The 13,534-nt window shown below is 49.5% G+C and overlaps 2 protein-coding genes and 1 pseudogene across 2 annotated transcripts; 2 read left to right on the top strand and 1 right to left on the bottom strand.

Moving 5' to 3' along the window:
* Positions 1-3,237: 3,237 nt before the first annotated feature.
* LOC139014301 (transcription initiation factor TFIID subunit 4-like) lies at positions 3,238-5,626 on the bottom strand (the record flags this gene model as incomplete). Its single annotated transcript, XM_070421300.1, is given in 2 exon segments — positions 3,238-5,539; positions 5,541-5,626. Coding segments are annotated over 2 exon segments (2,388 nt in total), but the record flags the coding sequence as incomplete, so codon positions are not given.
* Positions 5,627-5,982: 356 nt separating this feature from the next.
* On the top strand, positions 5,983-10,950 carry LOC139014300 (E3 ubiquitin-protein ligase RBBP6-like). The gene is given in 5 exon segments (XM_070421299.1): positions 5,983-6,021; positions 6,544-8,252; positions 8,254-8,329; positions 10,380-10,477; positions 10,752-10,950. Coding segments are annotated over 5 exon segments (2,121 nt in total).
* A 1,644-nt stretch (positions 10,951-12,594) lies between these two features.
* LOC139014380 (E3 ubiquitin-protein ligase RBBP6 pseudogene) lies at positions 12,595-13,206 on the top strand (annotated as a pseudogene).
* The last annotated feature ends 328 nt before the right edge of the window (positions 13,207-13,534 follow it).

Below are 13,534 nucleotides of genomic sequence, written 5' to 3'. Positions count from 1 at the left end.
TTACAGAGAGGAAGGGAGAGGGATAGAGAGTTAGAAACATCGATCAGCTGCCTCCTGCACACTCCCTAGTAGGTATGTGCCGCAACCAAGGTACATGCCCTTGGCGGGTATCGAACCTGGGACCTTTCAGTCCGCAGGCTGACGCTCTATCCACTGAGCCAAACTGGTTTCGGCTACTCTATGTATCTTGATGTCAATCTGTACAAAGAGTAGGTAGTTTCCTCTGGATTGTTCAAAGAATGGGTTGTGGTTAAAAGCTCCAGCCAGGTGTGACACCACACTGCCTGCTGTCGAGCTTGTGACACCCTTTAAAAAGGCTATTAGAGAAAGGCTCGGGGCTGCAGCAGGATGGGGCTCCCTCTGTGCAGGACCTGTTGCAGTCGCTGGCCAGCTTTCAGTAAATCCTCGCTTGCTGCTAAGACCTGATTGGAGTAGGTGATCTCATTCTCGCGAACAGTGGTCCACAACAGTATGCCAGCTTCTAGCGCAAGAAGGAGGAAAAGGAATGTTGAAGATAAAGTACAAAGATAAAAAAAGAAAAGCTAAAGTAAACCCAAAGATAATGAGATAGTTTTGCTGGATGGAAATCTAATAGATAATGGGGCCTATATCTGGAAAGATAGTTTGAATTAAGATTATAAAATGTTTAAGTAAACCTAAGAAGTCTGAATCAGGAGACAATGGTAAGTGGAGCACTTCTGAAGATTTTGATAGTTTGAATTAAGATTATAAAATGTTTAAGTAAACCTAAGAAGTCTGAATTAGGAGACAATGGTAAGTGGAGCACTTCTGAAGATTTTGATGCAAGAAAACACCATGGTGTTATATAGTGAGGAATATAGTACTAAATCATATGTAGCTATTAAAATATCATAAACTTCCCACCCTATCCAAATGAAAGGAAAGGAGATCAGAGGTGTTGGAGTCGGCGAAGAAGGAATGACACGGAGGCAGCATTCAGTTGATCAGCAGCCTAGCCAGGATCTCTAGCCAGGAACTCCAGCCAAGTTCTGGTCCCTATCTCCAGCCAAGTTCTGGCCAAGTTCTGGTTAGGATCTCCAGAGAAGTTCTGGTCAGGATCTCCAGAGAAGTTCTGGTGGTTCTCCAGCCAGGTTCTGTGTCCATGTTCTCTCTCTCTCTCTTTTTTTTCAGATAAATTTGTTTCTAATAAAGGAGTTAATTTTCTTTCAACCCTATATAAAACAATAGCAATTAAAAACTTCATTTTTGAAAGTAAAATATTTACATATGAACAAGTAACTGTGCAAAATTTACATGAAAAAATGGAAAGACGGGATTTCCTAAAAGACAAAATCAAAGGTGTTAACAGTTCTCAGGTGTCGGTAAAAAATACTGATCTTTCAGCTCCCACTCTGGCGAATCAGTCTACTGCCAGGCTCCCACGGAGAAAGCCAAGTATTTATAGTCATAAAAGTACTATCAATAGGCAATTTAATACAATAACCTCTGAAAATATAAAGAACCAATTAGTCTATTTGTAATAAAAAAAAATAGGTACAAAGAAGGGGCTTGCTCTGGGCATCTGTAAAGGGCCCACAGCTCGCACACAGTCTCTTAGCAAAATAATTACAGTTTACAGAGGCGTTTCATGTTATGTGCCAAAATATGTACAATTACTGACAAAATACACCAGCCATTCTCAACACTTGATTCACACTGAGAAAGTCTTTTGATGATTCTTCTCAACTTTGATTTTATTTCATCTAAGTTTTCACTTTTAGCTAAAAAACACAGTGCAAGTAAAATATATTTATGCTGAAAAGGTTTTCATTTCTTTTAACTTTACAGCTTTACAAACTATAGCAAATGAAATGCATCTGTACAGATGCTGGCCACACATCCAGGAGCCGCCAGGCCGGCTCCGTGAGGCAGGAGAGTGACTCACCCAGAGGCCGTGGTGGGCCGTGTTCCTAGTGCTGAACGGGGAAGGGGGATAAACAGTCTAAAAATCAGTTTGCTTTGCCAACTGACTGATACAAAAATAAAATAAATGAAATGAGGTCATTGGCTTGCAGACACACACCTAGGCAGTAAGTGGGGCTGAACTAAAACCAAATGCACAAATAATGTAAGAGCCGCTGGGAGGCGACATAGGGCAGCTAATTATTTGCGAAACGATTCTGTCAGCTTCTATATATGGCTTGTTTGGCAAGAAGGCCACTCAATCAAAGATGAGTTAAGATTTAGTTATCCGTTAAGAGTGCCCATGGGCCTCTGTTTTCTCTGTTACAGAAACTTGTTCTCTTCCGGACTGAAGAGTTGACTTAGAAACAGGAATATAAAACGGTTCCGTGGCAAAGAGGTGGCTGTTTTTTATTTTTTTATTTTTTATTCTTTTTTTTAACTTTTTATTGATTAAGGTATTACAAATGTGTCTTTATCCCCTCATTGTCCCCTCATCCCCCCAGTCTTGCCCTCACCCTCACCCCCTGTTGTCTACGTACATCACTTATGCTTATATGCATGCATACAAGTCCTTTGGTTGATCTCTCCCCTGTTTTATTTCTATGTATCTGCAATTAACATCCCAAAAGTAAATTAAGAAAATAATCATATATCAAGGCATGTAAAAAATAAATTTAACCAAGGACATGCAAGACCTATGCTGTGAAAAGTATAAGATATTGTAAAAATCAACGAAAGGGGACTTAATAAATGAAAATACATCCCATGTTCATGGATTAGTAGAAGCAGTATTATTGTTAAGATGGAAACACTACCAAAGGCAATCTAGTGGCTCAATCAATCCTCATTAAGATCCCAAAGGCTCTTTTACAAAAATGTAAAAGCTGATACCAAAATCCATATGGAATGCAAGTGACCAGAATGCAAAACAATCTTGGAAAAAAAAGAGTAGAAGGTTACTACACTTTCTAATTTCAAAACTTATTTCAAATCACTGGTAATCAAGACAATTGCTGTCCCTGTTTGGGCGCCAGATGCTGGGGTCCAACTCCAGCAGGTCCAGGGGTTCCCCAAGGTGTGGACGGAGTCGGCGAAGAAGGAATGTCACGGAGACAGCGTTCAGTTGATCAGCAGCCTAACCAGGATGTCTAGCCAAGTCCTGGTCAGGACCTCCAGTGAAGTTCTGGCCAAGTTCTGGTCGAGGTGGCTGTTTTTTAAAAGATATCCCATTTGCTTGTTACAAAAAGGTGTCATCTGCAAATATATAAAAACGTCCCCAGGCGTCTCTAACGAGATGCCGCAGGTCCTGTGCTACTTAAGGAACGCTTTATAGAGCAACAGTGAACGGCGTGTCTCGCGTTCTTTTTCTAGACAAAATCTGAGGTCCCTGAGGTTGACCCGCGTGATCCTTTGTCGTGTGAACTGTCGGGGGGTTCCCATGCCGGAGCTGCCGGGGACTGCAGAGCCCGGGCCGGACCCCTCTGTCCCGGAGCCCGGTCCCGGGGAGTCCACTTTCCGCTTCTTGCGGAGCCCGATGGCTGCCAGCGCGGCGAGATTGGCGTCACGCAGTCTCATCTGCGCCAGCTCCTGCTGCTGCATCGCTTTCGCCTTCTGTTTCAGCCTTAATTGTTCTGGATCCTCTTGTCTGGAGCGAGACTTGGCTGCTCGCATTAAAATCTCTCTTTCCTGTCCATCTTTCCTCTGTTTTTCAATCTGATCTAGTTGTTCAAAAAATCTGAGCTGAGCCCGAACATCACTCGCCTGCTCGTATCTGTCATCATCCTTATGAGAAAAGTTCTTCAGTTGAGCCGTTTCTGATATCTTTTCCATGAGGTTCTGCAGCCTCTGTTGCGTGGCGCGTGACACGTAACTCACGACGTCGGGGTGCAGTTCCGTTATGCCGTGTTTCTTACCTATTTCCAATATCCTTCTCTGCAGAAGCGCTGGCAGGAGGAAGGTTTCGTCTTCGCAAAACCGTGTAAGCGTGCCCACCACCTCAGAGCTCGTGGCTAAGATCCTTGCCCTTTCTTCCGATAGGTTTACTCCAGCCATGGACGCCACATCGTTAATGTCATCGTAGTCCCGAAAGGAGCCTCCCCCAGGCTCCTGGAGTTTATTTTTCTGCGCAGCAGCTGCTTGGGCCGAGACAGCAGAAAGAGCTTTGGTTCCAGGGAACACAGCAGGTTTCACCACCGGGACCGGCTGCAGTGGGTTCAGCTGGGTCTGCTGGGGTGTGGTCTGCAGGAGGCGGTGGTGGGGCTGCCCGAGGGCCACCGTGGGCGTCTGCGTCGGCGTCCCCTGCGGGGGCCGGATCCGTGCTCCGGGCTTAGGAGGCTGCTGGATCACCGGCGGTGTGGGCTGCCCCTGCTCGCCAACGCCAACCTGTGTGGGCTGCGTGAGGCTGATGACAGGGGGCTGGAGGGCGCTGGTCACAGTGGCCGCCGTCTTCCCGGCCGTGCGCTGGACGGAGCTGCTCAGCACCACGGCTGTGAGTGCAGCGGTGGCCTGCGGGGCAGGCGGCTGCTGCTGCTGCTGGCTCTGCTGGTTGAAGGCTGCGGAGTCAGGGGTCAGCTGTCTCAAGGCGGGCAAGCTCCTCTTCAGGAAAGGCACAAGATAAGGTTGAGGCGAAGAATGAAGTTCTCGGTACAGCCGGCTGGTGAAATCTTCCGCTTCGATTTTTCCATCCAGCAGGTGCTGCACCAGCTCCTTCACGTTCGCCGCCGTCGTCTCCTCTGTGGACTGTTTACCTGATGAGGCCAGCTTTATTAACGTCGACAGAAAGTTCTTACATTTCTTCACGTTTTCCATAGTGTCCGTGGCAGCTGTGGAGGTGGTGGTGGCCCCCGGGACAGTCCGCTGAGGTGTCCCCGTCTGGACAGCTGTCGCCGTCCCAATCGAAGCTGTCTGGGCAGCACCACCCAGAACAAGCTGAGGCTGCACTCTGGGTGAGCGCTGCAGCGCGGCGGCCGGCTGTACCGTGGTCTGGGCCTGAGACACCTGCTGAATTATGGTCGTCGGGGTCACCTGCCGGGCAATAATAGGGGTCCCAGGTGCCTGGACGGTGGAGACCTGGACAGGTGGGGCACTTGTGGGGGTTGCAGGGCGGGGTGCCATGGTGGTCTGAGGCTGGGCCTGGGCGTGGGCCTGGGCCAAGGCCTGCTGAGGGATCATTAACAACTGCCCATTCTCGCTGCGCACGAGGACCATACCTGGGGGCAGCTGGAAGTTCTGGATGTTTGTTGGGTTCTGGGGCAACTGTGGCAGACGAGGGGCCAGGACCGTGGGCGTCAGCGTGGCCCGGATACCGCTGGTAGTGACCCAAGGCGTCCTGGGCAGACTCTGGGTGACCGCGCTGGCAGAGCCCTTGGGCAGCCCGGTAGGGGTGCCGGGGGCGGGCGGCGGGAGGCCGGTGGCCGTGGACAGCAACCCTTGCATAGTTGGCCAGAGGATCATGCCGGCCCCCGCGCCGGCTGGGCAACTGCCCGCCAGGGTCTGTGGTGGTGGGGGCGCCGGCTGCACCAAGGTCTTGGGTGAGTCTGCCTTGGCCACCTGCGCGGGCGCGGTGGCAGGCCCGGGCTGACTGCTGGCGGCCTGCGCTGGGGAAGGCGCGGGGAGGGTGCAGGCCCGGGGCTGGGGCCGGTGCAGGCGCGGGGACTAGGACGGGTGAGGGCGCAGCGCACGCCCCGTTCTGCAGTTCTGGGTGTCCTGTTGTCTTGTTACATCTGTATTTATGCTAGTTGATTCCAATCCTATCAATCTCTATTCCAAAGGTTAGGGCGTTTCTTATCTCCATTCCAGGGAGTAAAGATTATGTAGCTTAAGGGTGATTGTTCGTAGTTAAAGTGATTAACTACCCACCTGGCATTTAGTTAAGGGATTTTATTCCCTCCCTACTTAAGGGGAAAATCCCTACCTGCGGAAACAACCTTTCTTCGAGAGGTGACCTTGGTTAAAACACCTAGCGCTAAGGGGAGCAAACATATTAAGAACAGTATGCCATAGACACCAAGTCCCTTGAAACATATGCTGTGCAGATGTTTCTTCCCTGCAGCAACTATGTCAAGCAGCAAGGATGGACTGGCTCCCGACACAGAGGTAGAATTAAAAAATGAAATGACTTTTTGTGGTTTCACTTTTCTTTTTGTGTGTATGTGGTTTTACTCTGCCCCCCCCCAAAGGATATTTATTGATTTGTCACTTCTTATTCAAGATGATTTTGTGACATTATAAAAATAAATAAGAGCACATTAAAACTATGTTTCATATGACTTTGGTTTTAAAGAAAATATTAAAGGTCTTTTCACAATGATTTTAAAATATACTACAATGAAAAGGGAGCAAGTTTGGGTACCTACTACCATCAAGTTTTAAGTTATTTTATAACTACTCTTACAGTAACTGTATTGTCATTGAATAAAGTGACTAAGAAGTGACTAAAGGGGCACTGGATCAAGTATGACTTAAGGTCATACTGGGTTTCAGTGAACAATACTCTAGTTGGAAGCAATCATTTCAAGAGACATTGCCCAACCCTGGCTGGGTGGCTCAGTTAGTTGGAGCACGGTCCTGTTCACTAAATGGTTTCGAGTTTGATTCCAGGTCAGGGCATATACCTAGGTTTTGGGTTCAATCCATGGTCTGGAAGTGACAGATCCTACCATGAAAGGTGCAAAGCTCACCAGCACCGGAACATACGCAATACCGACTATAGAGGCAGAGGCATATGCAATTGGGAAGAAAGAAAAGCCACCTTTCTTCCCAGAGGAGCCCTCTTCGTCTTCTGAAAAGGACGACCCTATCCCAGACGAGTTGCTCTGTCTCATCTGCAAAGACATCATGACTGATGCCGCTATCATACCCTGCTGTGCGAACAGCCACTGTGATGAGTGTATAAGAACAGCGCTCTTGGAATCAGAGGACCATACATGCCCAACGTGTCATCAACATGATGTCTCTCCCGATGCTTTAGTTGCCAATAAAGCCTTGCGACAGGCAGTTAATAACTTCAAAAATGGAACTGGTGGTTCTACAACAGGACTACGGAAACCGTTACCCCCACCACCACCGCCGATACTGCCTCGGAGACCACTCCTTCAGCTGAATCTACAGCCTCTGTTGAGATCTCCAATATCAAGACAGCCAGGTCCTCAGATGATTCCAGTAGAGTCTTCAACAGGCCACCTGGCTCCCTCTATACCTTCGTTCACTTCTAATCAGTCTTCCTTAGCCCCTGCTGTGCCTGGAAATTCATCTACCCCAGTGCCTGCACCTGATGTAACTGCAACGGTCTTCATATCAATCCACTCAGAAAAACCAGATGGGCCTTTCTGGGATTCCAATCTTAAAATATTGCCGGCCGCAGCCCTCGCCTTCGAACATTCAGAGGGAACATCTTCAAGAGCAATGACTGCCCTTGTGGAGGAGAAAGGTTACCAGGTGCCTGTGCTCGGAACCCCATCTTTGCTTGAACAGTCACCACCTGCTGGGTATAGCGTCCCTCTCCCCGGGTTCCCTGCAGTGCCAGCCAACTTTTCCACACCTTGGATATCATCAGGAGGGCAGACTGCTCACTCAGATACCATCCCAACAACACAAGCACCACTTCTGTCCAGGGAAGAATTCTACAGAGAGCAGCGACGGCTAAAGGAAGAGTCTCAATATCCCTACAGTGGTTCCGCATACTCCAGAAGTCCTTCTGCCAATTTACCAGCATCTTGGGTGTCATCAGGAGTGCAGACTGCTCACTCAAACACCATCCCAGCAGCACAAGCACCACTTCTGTCCAGGGAAGAATTCTACAGAGAGCAGCGACGGCTAAAGGAAGAGTCTCAATATCCCTACAGGGGACTGTCTCCAAATAAACGCACAGTACCACAAGGGGAAACAGAACGTGAATATTTTAAGAGATACAGAGACGTTCCACCACCCTATGACAGAAAAGCTTATGATGGGAGGAGTGTTGACTTTAGAGACCCATTTGTAAAAGAGCATTACAGAGAATGGGAGAGGAAATACAGGGATTGGTATGAAAAACACTACAAAGGTTATGCTGCTGGAGCACAGCCTCGACCGTCAGCAAATGGAGAGAACTTTTCTCCAGAGAGCTTTCTACCACTTCATATCAGGAATTCTCCCCTTACAAGGGGCTGCAGAGAAGATGATTTGGGTGGGAAAAGTCATAGAAGTAGAAGCGTAGGTGGTAGCAACCATCCCGAAATGCTTTCAACAAGAGACAGCCACAATCAGAAGGATAGTACAAAATCAAAAGAGAAGGAGAGGGACAGTGCTGCAGGAGATGGTTCAGGAAGTAAACATACAGATCTTCGAAGCTGAAGAAAGTGAAGGCTTTCTAAACCCAGAGCTGTTGGAACCTTCTAGAAAATCAAGAGAACCTACAAGTCCAGTGATGAGATGCCTCCCAGGGCCTCCGGTTTGGGTGGGAGTGGCATTCCAGCTGCACCCCTTCCCCAACTCCAGGGCTGCACCTCCGAGGATGCTGGGCCTCTCCCACCACTGGGTGCTGACTGCCAGAGCAGGCCCTGCCTTGCGTTCTGCAGGGTTCCGTGCAGAACCCCTAAACCTAAACTTAACAACCCCATCCCTAACCCAAACTACCCTCACCCTCATCCTTACCCAAACCTGACCATGACCTGACTCTGACACTTATGTTTACCCTGACCCTGACCATAGATCTGACCCAAACCCTGACCCACTATCCCATATGCCCTGGCGTCCACCACATGGGTTTTCCCCCGGAAGGCCCCGCTGGCGGAATGGCAGTGAAAGGGGGACTGGAGATTATTTTTATGTGTGTGTGTGTGTGTGTGTGTGTGTGTTGTGTGTGTTGTGTGTGTGTGTGCGTCTGTCTGTGTGTGTTTGGCTGGGGGTGGGTGGGGGGGATTGGGTGTGACTGAGGACCGAGAGGATGCACCCAGAACACTATTTGTGGACCTGGACCCTTGAAACCCCGGGAACTCTGAAAGCCTAAATGAGTATTCCAGGGAAAACAATGGGGGATTCATTTTCTCTTTGTTGTTGTCCTCGTTGTTGTTGTTGCTGTTGTTTTTGCAATTGAATGTATTGGGGGAGACATCGGTTAATAAAATGAAATGGAATGCCATAGGATAAAATGGAAGGTGTAAATACAAAAGAAGCTCTGCATTGTGGATGAAAAGGGGCCACATGCTCACCTGACCCACTCCCGGGAGGCCTGGCCTGGGCTTGCAAACTCAGACACCTAAAGAGATCACCCAGGATGTTCTGAAAATAAAAAGTCTTTTAAAAGTAGAAAGCAGTGTATAGTCAGTATGTTGTCATGCCCTAGGCCGGAATCTTCCCTAAGAGAGATCATCTTTGACCTTACTGGTATCAGAGCCTATTATCTTTCTATGCCTCTAGGATCATATGTCTTTGGATTCGTGAAGGCCACGGTAACAAGTCACTTTCCTTTTTTCTAGTGCCCGCAAGGCACAGCCCAGGGTACCAGTGTAGAGGCCACAATTTCCCTCATTGTTAGTTTTGTATTTTTTTAAAGAAAAAAAGCAAGGGACACATGAATAAACAAGTGGAAAACCAATTTCCTCACCCTCTACCTCTCCCTCTCCCTCTCTCTCTTCCTCTCCCTGTCCCTCTCCCTCCCCTCTACCTCTCCCTCTCCCTTCCAGTGTGTTTTTAAACAACAACAGCAAAATGGCCCTAGCCGGTTTGACTCAGTGGATAGAGTGTCAGCCTGTGGACCACGAAGCCTCCGGGGTTCGATTCTGGTCAAGGGCACATGCCAGGGTTGCGGAGTGGGTCCCAAGTGTGGGGTGTGCAGGAGGCAGTTTACCAGGGATCCTCTCTCATTGTGGATGTACTAACGCTCTCTCCCTCTCCCTTCCACTCCGAAATCAAAAATTATATATTTTAAAACACACACACACACACACACACACAAACACACAAGCACACACGCACACACACACGCACACACACACACACACACACCAACCACACAAAGATATTAGTCCACTTCCGTGTAGTAAAACGTACACTTCTGCAATGTTTTGAAATTGCATTTTGTGCTATCCAAACTAGGAAGTTAAAATGCGAGAAGGGGGGCTGCAGGGAGAGGGTTCAAGAGAGGGATTGACCTTTGCAATTTCAAATTGGCGGCTGCCGCCCTAACTGGTTTGGCTCAGTGGACAGAGTACCATCCTGCGGACTAAAGGGTCCCAGGATCGATTCCTGTCAAGGGAATATACCTAGGTTGGGGGCACATCCCCAGTAGGAGGTGTGCGGAAGGCAGCTGATTGACGTTTCTCTATCTTTGAGGTTTCTAATTCTCTATCCCTCTTCCTTCAAAGCCTGAAGGAAAAAAATCAATAAAATATATTTTTAAAAAATGGCGGCTGCCAAGTTACTGGGGCCAAAGTGGCGGGAAGTATTCCAGGGTCACCCACATCACTGGACAGTGCATCAACACTAAGGTAGAGATCCACCTCATGCGACACATCCACCTGTCAGATGGAGAAATCTTCCACAACTTCAACGAGCTCTCCAGGGTGCTCCCGTAGATTGGCCAGCAGGTGATCTGGGAACAGGAGCAGCAGCGAGAGCAGCAAGAACACGGGACTGAGGAAAGCCAGGGCCATGGCTGGCAGGACCCTGCCCAGCCGAGCGTTGGGGAGTCCAGGGCTGCAGCTTTGGAGGAGCAGCCTGTTCCATTTGTTCTGCCTGTGGGCCTGGGCTCAGGAGACCAGAATTACCCCCTAACCTGCAGGATGTGTTCGTATAGCGAGAGTAGAAACCAGTACTGTTAACTTCCCTACGGTCGTCTTGGCCAGGCGCCGCCATGGAGTCTTCATCCTGTTCGATGAGAACCACTCCGAGTTCATTTGGCTGGAGGCAAAATACTTCATCCTGTTCAGCAGAGTCCAGAAATCCTTCCAGAAGGTGGAGGCACCATCCCCGCAGGCTTTCCCGGAGATGCTCTCGAACATTCAGTCTGGGCCCCCTAGGAGGAGAAGCTTGCATGCACTTTGAAGATTTGACCATCAGACCTGGTTTTAAAAAAAACCAAAACCAAAACCAAAACCAAAAACACTCCTTTTACAATTGAAAATTAAAAAAAAAAATTAACCTCCTTAAGAAAATCCTTCTTTAAAAGAATTCTTAAAAAAAAACAAAGAAACAAACAAAAACAAAAAACCTCCTTAGAAATGACATGGATCCAGCCTGTGGGCGGGGGCCTGACCATCCCATCCATCCAGAGAGGGAGCATGGCGCAGGGGAAGGTGGGGGGACTGGCGGGGTGAGCCAGGGCGGGGCCGTCCCCGCCCTCTGCTGGTCGAAAAGCACCAATGCAAGCCACTCTCCTGCAACCAGAGGCTGGTGCCTGGACTTGACCTGAGTGGGGAAGGGCCAGCAGGGGGCACGCTAATATACAAAACCATACACATTTTATTCACATCAACTTCAGCCTCTGCCTCCCATGACCTCCAAGGCCAGCTTCATGCTGTGTGTTTGCGTCTCGTGTCTACCCGCTTCCGCCCCCCCACCCCCCACCCTCCACCCTCGCCCGGCCCATTCCCTTTGAGGAATGAATATCAGGTTCAGCAGGACCTTTCCTTTCGGTACTTTCGCGGGGCCTAGCTTGGGGGCATGTGCACCCAACTTGTGACTTCACAGTCCAGGGGGCGGCTGATTGGTCGAGAGGCTGATTTGGCTCCTCCCACCACTCTCTGGCGCTATAAAAGAAAGCAGGGTCCTGGGTGCGGAGCTTCTCAGCCCTAGGCTTGTTGTCTTGGTCGCTGTCGCCAACTCCTTCTCCAAGGGAGCTTTGAGGGGAGACGTCTCGCCAAGACCCGGTCCCGGGACATAGAAGCCGCTGAAGCACCTGGCTAGAACCTGGCTAGGCTGCTGATCCACTGACGGCCGTCTGCGTGTCATTTCTTCTTCGCCGACTCTGGTCTTCTCGCGGGGCCCGGGGCCCCCCAAACCACGGAAAGAGCCCCCGGGAGGTGCTGCCGCACTAAGGACCCGGGACCTCGCTGGGTCACTGGTACTTGTAACGTTTTGACTCACCGCTGGTGACTGCACTGCCTGCTGGCCCTGAGGTTGAGCGAGGGGGACCCGGCAAGGGTGACGTGGTGCCCGTTGGCAGAGCCCAGGGCCCTCCCACCCTGGCCCGCCCTCCTGCACAGAAAGTGATTCCGCAGTCCGGGACTGGATTGCGGTTCTCACGCCCCTGCTGTGGGGAGGGGGTGTTCAAACCAAGGCCTTCGGTCCTTCGGTGTCTTGCGAGTGTTCTGTGTATGCCCATATTGTGCTCTTCAGTTCATTAGTATACGTGTACTGAGCGTGTCCACGTCTCCTCGCCCAAACTGAGGAGTCCTTTGGCACCATGTCCTGTGTGCATTATAAATTCGCTTCCACACTCAACTATGCCATCGTCACCTTTGATGGGCGGCACATCTCCCACCGAGACCTAGGAAGCAGATTTTGGGGAGAGAGAAGCTGAAAGCTGCCAAGTGCGACCTGCAGATCAGCAACTCGCAGACCACGGAAGAGTACACTGATGATAATGCTCTGATTCCTAAGAATCCATCTGTCATTGTTAGAAGAATTCCTATTGGAGGTGTGAAATCTACAAGCCAGACGGACGTTATACGTCGAACTGAACCAGCGATGGGAACTTCAAAAGTCACTGACGACTCTTCTGCACCTATGTGTCTGGCCCAGCTTACAAAGACTGCCAATCTGGCTGAAGCCAATGCTTCTGAAGAAGATAAAATTAAAGCCATGATGTGTCAGTCTGGCCGTGCATACGACCCCATCAATTACATGAAGAAGCCTCTAGGTCCACCACCTCCATCTTACACCTGTTTCCGCTGTGGTAGACCTGGCCATTATATTAAGAATTGCCCAACCAATGGGGACAAAAACTTCGAATCTCGTCCTGGGATTAAAAAGAGCACGGGAATCCCCAGAAGTTTCATGATGGAAGTGACAGATCCTACCATGAAAGGTGCAAAGCTCACCAGCACCGGAACATACGCAATACCGACTATAGAGGCAGAGGCATATGCAATTGGGAAGAAAGAAAAGCCACCTTTCTTCCCAGAGGAGCCCTCTTCGTCTTCTGAAAAGGACGACCCTATCCCAGACGAGTTGCTCTGTCTCATCTGCAAAGACATCGTGACTGATGCAGCTATCATTCCCTGCTGTGCGAAAAGCTACTGTGATGAGTGTATAAGAACAGCGCTCATGGAATCAGAGGACCATACATGCCCAACGTGACATCAACATGATATCTCTCCCGATGGTTTAGTTGCCAATAAAGCCTTGCGACAGGCTGTTAATAACTTCAAAAATGGAACTGGTGGTTCTACAACAGGACTACGGAAACCGTTACCCCCACCACCACCGCCGATATCGCCTCGGAGACCACTCCTTCAGCGGAATGGACAGCCTCTGATGAGATCTCCAATATCAAGACTGCAAGATCCTCCGATGATTCCAGTGGCGTCTTCATCAGGCCACCCGGCTCTCTCTATACCTTCGTTCACTTCTAATCAGTCTTCCTTAGCCCCTGCTGCTCCTGGAAATTAATCTACCCCAGTGCCTG

The sequence above is a fragment of the Myotis yumanensis genome, unplaced genomic scaffold (genome assembly GCF_028538775.1).
Source record: "Myotis yumanensis isolate MYYU_CA2020_CCGP unplaced genomic scaffold, mMyoYum1.0.hap1 SCAF_7, whole genome shotgun sequence".
Lineage (NCBI taxonomy): Eukaryota > Metazoa > Chordata > Mammalia > Chiroptera > Vespertilionidae > Myotis > Myotis yumanensis.
The sequence above is the reverse complement of the archived record's forward strand: the minus strand, read 5'-3'. Positions and strand labels throughout refer to the sequence as shown.